Here is a 5,100-nt window from a genome sequence, read left to right as displayed (position 1 = left end):
CCCCCCCCGCCCACACTACTCCTGTTAGCAACTAGAGCACCTTCCTTGGTCCGTGACTACCTGTATACATAATATGTCAGGTGGGGGTGCTTGTGATAATTGTACTCATACACTCATACATCTACACATAAATACATATATCGTTGTCTTTTACAGGAAGGAGACTATATTACCCCTGCTACTCTGCAGCGTGGACATCCTTGCATGTCACTATATACAGGTTTTTTGCATTTTTTGCTAGTTAAAACAACATTCCATCATATGGATACACCTTAATTTATTAGCTGTTCTATTGGCAGATATTTAGGCTATCTCCTGTACTTCCCACATTTAAATAAGGAAAGTGTTACTGGACTGTCACTTTAATGCACAGTTGAAATGAAATGTTTTTGTTTTCTTTATGTTTTAAACTGTTACAGGGACCGTATGATGTGGTGGTTCTACCAGGAGGTAATCTGGGTGCACAGAATTTATCTGAGGTAAAAATTCTACTCAATTATACCTCAATAAAGCTGGGGGGAAAAAAACTAAAGAATTTCAGCATCTGCTTGTGTTCTGTTGATTTTGTTATTATTCAGATGTTTCAGGGAGGAGGCTGTGAAAAAAAATAGAAACAACTAAAATTAACAAAATGGTGTTGTAGCATTAACTCAAAAATTTCTTTCTTTCTTTTTTTTTTTTTCTTTTCTTTTTGAGACAAGAGTCTTGCTCTGTCATCCAGACTGGAGTGCAGTGGCGCAATCTCGGCTCACCGCAACCTCCGCCTCCTGGGTTCAGGCAATTCTCCTGTCTCAACCTCCGAGTAGCTGGGATTACAGGCACGCACCACCATGCCCCACTAATTTTTGTATTTTTATTAGAGACGGGGTTTTACCATGTAGGCCAGTCTGGTCTCAAACTCCTGACCTTGTGATCCACCCACCTTGGCCTCCCAAAGTGCTGGAATTATAGGCATGAGCCAGCACACCCAGCCTCAAAAAAACGTTTTTAGTATTTTCTCTGGAGGTCAGGCGCAGTGACTCATGCCTGTAATCCCAGTGCTTTGGGAGGCTGAAGCAGAAGGATTGCTGGAGGCCAAGAGTTTGAGACCAGCCTAAGTAACACATCAAGACCCCATCTCTACAAAAATTTTTGTTTTAATTAGCTGGGCACGGTGGTGCACACTTGTAGTCCCAGCTACTCGGGAGGCTATGGTGGGAGGATGGCTTGAACCCAGAAGTTTGAGGCTGCGGTGAGCTGTGAATGCACTACTGCATTCTAGCCTGGGCAGCAAAGCAAGAACCTGTCTTATCCAAAAAAAAAAAAAAAAAATTGCCATGTAAGTAAGCTGAATTGGTGGAACCGTTATGAACAGATTTCAGTGAATACAGTTCAAAGTAAGATGATTTAGTCTTTTTCCACCAGCAGAAGAATGATCAGATTCCGTGTTTTGGGAAGGGCAAATTGTCTACTCAGAGTCTGAACTGGGGGAGGCCGTGGGGCTAGGGCTGCCAGCAGGAATGACAAATGCCATCAGCAGAGACCACTGTTCCTCATTTTAAGTTGTATGTGAGGAGTCAGAGGCCAGGGGGAGGGGCACACCAGCAGGCAGAGTTGGGGCTGCCAGAAGCACTCAAGAAGTGGGTTGAGTCAGACATGAGGGATCGTTTCCTGCTAGATTCTCTTTCTCTCTCTGCCTCTGAAAACACCTAAAACACCACATTCCCTCCCTCCTGTTTCTTTCTCCATGGAGTACAAAGTAGCAAGGGTCAAATTCCTTCTTTCTTCTGATCTTTAAATGTGGAGGAATGCATTTCTCTTATGAGAAATGCCTTGCTTGGGTTTAATAATATAATGTAGACACATTTTGATCATTTTTATACCAATGATTTAGAAACATTATTGGAAAATAGGTCAGAGAGCTTGTGGTTTAAGCTAAAATCAAATTCTTCCAAAGTTTCCTAGTGAGTGATTGGTTAGTGGCTTAATGATAACTTGATGTATTTTTGGTTTTCTTTTCACTAGTCTGCTGCCGTGAAGGAGATACTGAAGGAGCAGGAAAACCGGAAGGGCCTGATAGCCGCCATCTGTGCAGGTGACGTGCAGGGGCAGCCTGTGTTGCAGCGTCATTGGTGGGTGGGGTAGCCTTTCATTCGGTGGTTTGATTTCAAATAGCTCTTCCCCTTCATAAAGCATGCAGGGCATCTGTGTTGGTGTATTTAGTTTGGGTGGCATGAAGTTGGTGTCATTTCAGAAATGAGGACAATTGTTCCGTTTTCTGCCTCTCCATGCCTTTGCTCTACGTGCTGTGAAACTTAGTGTTTTCCGTGTTTGGTTGACCTCGGAGGAAAATAAGGCCTTCTGGAATTCAGTAAACAGCTTGTTACAGCAAGTCTCTGTGCCAGAAAGTCTTTGTGCCAGCACACAGTCAGCAAGAATCCATCAAACATCAACACAGCAGCTCTGCCCTGTGCTTGCCCTGCAGATTCAGAAGCGCCGTGGTGCTTTCCGCTGGCTTCCGGGCGTTTCTGATTCTCTCACTGCCGAGTGATCTTGAGCACCGCATAGTCTGCCACACAATTTAGAATAAGGACGTTTGGTGCTTCACAGGTGTCCCTCATCTTTATATTCTAGTAATAATTTATTTTCTCATAGCCATTGTTGCTTTCATATCAGATGATGTTCTGCCTTCTTGGTTTTTTCCCATGCTATAATTTCTGCCAGCACCTTCCTTGTTGTGTAGGTCTTCATTAAATATTTGTCAGGGCCGGGCGCGGTGGTTCACGCCTGTAATCCCAGCACTTTAGGAGGCCAAAGTGGGTGGATCACCTGAGGTCAGGAGTTCGAGACCAGCCTGGCCAACATGGTGAAACCCCATCTCTACCAAAAATACAAAAATTAGCCAGGCGTGGTGGCAGGCGCCTGTAATCCCAGCTACTTGGGAGGCTGAGGCAGGAGAATCGCTTGAACCCAGGAGGCGGAGATTGCAGTGAGCCGAGCGCCGTTGCACTCCAGCCTGGGGTACACAAGCGAGACTTCGTCTCAAAATAAATAAATAAAATAAAATAAAAAAATATTTGTCATAAGAGTGAATGAATAGCCGGGCGCGGTGGCTCAAGCCTGTAATCCCAGCACTCTGGGAGGCTGAGACGGGCGGATCACAAGGTCAGGAGATCAAGACCATCCTGGCTAACACGGTGAAACCCCGTCTCTACTAAAAAATACAAAAAACTAGCCAGGCGAGGTGGCGGGTGCCTGTAGTCCCAGCTACTCGGAGGCTGAGGCAGGAGAATGGCGTAAACCCGGGAGGCGGAGCTTACAGTGAGCTGAGATCCGGCCACTGCACTCCAGCCTGGGCGACAGAGGACAGAGCAAGACTCTGTCTCAAAAAAAAAAAAAAAAAAAAAAAGAGTGAATGAATAAATGAATGAATGGATGGTTTGGTAAACATCAACATCAAAACATGTTGCTATGTTGTTCAATACAGTAGGCTTTTTAAAAGAAGTTTTGGGCCAGAGGTCCTAGGGACTTGATACATTCAATCAGTGGTTCTCAATGTTCTTTTGGTGCACTTGCAAGGTCGAAGCAGATACTACTGAGGGGCCAGGTGTGGTGGCTCATGCCTGTAATCCCAGCACTTTGGGAGGCCGAGGTGGAAGGATCTCTTGAAAGCCAGGAGTTTGAGACTAACCTTGACAACATAGCCAGACCCCATCTCAACAAACAAACAATTAGTCAAGCACAGTGCTGCATACCTGTAGTCCCAGCTACTCAGGAGGCTGAGATGGGAGGATTGCTTGAGGGTAAGAGTTAGAGGCTGCAGTGAGCTATGATTGCACTCCAGCCTGGGCAACAGATTGAGACCATGTCTTTCAAACAAAATGTTTGCTTTTTTTCTTCTCAGTCTTTCAGGAGTGACATCAGAGTGGGATGATACCATCATTTGAGCATCTATTACTGTGTTTTAAAAATTTTCCAGTTTTATTAGGTTGGTATAAAAGTAATTGTGGTTTTTGCCATTAAAAGTAATAATTGGCCGGGCATGGTGGTGCATGCCTGTAATCTCAGCACTTTGAGAAGCCGAGGTGAGCGGATCATTTGAGGTCAGGAGTTCAAAACCAGTCTGGCAAACATGGTGAAATCCCGTTTCTATTAAAAATACAAAAGTTAGTTGGGCATGGTGGCGCACACCTGTAATCCCAGCTACTCTGAAGGCTGAGGTAGGAGGATCACTTGAGGTCAGGAGTTCAAAACCAGCCTGGCTGGCCAACATGGTGAAACTCCGTCTCTATTAAAAATACAAAAGTTAGCTGGGCAGTTAGCTGGGCATGGTGGTGCATGTCTGTAATCCCAGCTACTCAGGAGGCTGGGGCAGAAGAATCTATTGAAGCCAGGCGGCGGAGGTTGCAGTGAGCCATGATGGTGCCACTGCACTCCAGCCTGGGTGACAGAGCAAGATTATCTAAAAAAAAAAAGTAATAATTTTTAATATGGCAGATGTTCATAGATATAACCCACATGAAAGCTAAAGGGATTCTGAGACCTAAATGTTTGAGGACCCTGGCATTAGGGGCTGGGAAGAACCACAGAGGTTGACCACCCTGGCAGGTCTTGTACGTGGGCTTGCTACAAGATTCATCCCTAGCCTTTTGACCTGCCCTGAGGCTCAGGTAATTATGTCTGCCAAAGGGCACTGCAGTCACTGCAGCCCAAGCAGGTGTACGCCTCTTTGGAGAGAAAGTCACAGATCCTTGAGTTTGGTTTTCTTTGGCTCTGCTGCTGTGAAGCAAGCCTCAGTCCTAGATGCTTTGACCAAAGGAAGAAAGTAAGAGTTTGGGCTGAGTTTGTTTCCTTATGATTCTGCTAAAAGTAAAAACCGCAAGTCAGTTTGTCCTGTGCCACAAAAGTAGCAAAATGATCAGCCACGGCCGGGCGCGGTGGCTCACGCCTGTAATCCCAGCACTTTGGAAGACTGAGGCGGGTGGATCACCTGAGGTCAGGAGTTCGAGACAAGCCTGACCAACATGTCGAAACCCTGTCTCTACTGAAAATACAAAATTAGCTGGGCATGGTGGCGCATGCCTGTAATCCCAGCTACTTGGGAGGCTGAGGCAGGAGAAT

At 45.6% G+C, this 5,100-nt stretch overlaps 1 protein-coding gene across 8 annotated transcripts in view; it reads left to right on the top strand.

Moving 5' to 3' along the window:
- The window catches only part of PARK7 (parkinson protein 7), a 24,814-nt gene that overhangs the window by 7,566 nt on the left and 12,148 nt on the right, over nt 1–5,100 (top strand). For 7 of the 8 annotated variants that reach the window (XM_011938239.1, XM_011938245.1, XM_011938240.1 and 4 more), the window contains 2 exons: nt 420–479; nt 2,005–2,074. In XM_011938239.1, coding sequence (XP_011793629.1) covers nt 420–479; nt 2,005–2,074 — 130 coding nt within the window. The remainder of the gene's footprint in view (nt 1–419; nt 480–2,004; nt 2,075–5,100) is intronic. The other variant, XM_011938244.1, reaches the window with a different exon arrangement.

This window comes from Colobus angolensis, unplaced genomic scaffold (assembly GCF_000951035.1).
Source record: "Colobus angolensis palliatus isolate OR3802 unplaced genomic scaffold, Cang.pa_1.0 Scaffold170, whole genome shotgun sequence".
Lineage (NCBI taxonomy): Eukaryota > Metazoa > Chordata > Mammalia > Primates > Cercopithecidae > Colobus > Colobus angolensis.
Note: the sequence above shows the minus strand (reverse complement) of the source record. Positions and strands in the feature narration are given on the sequence as shown.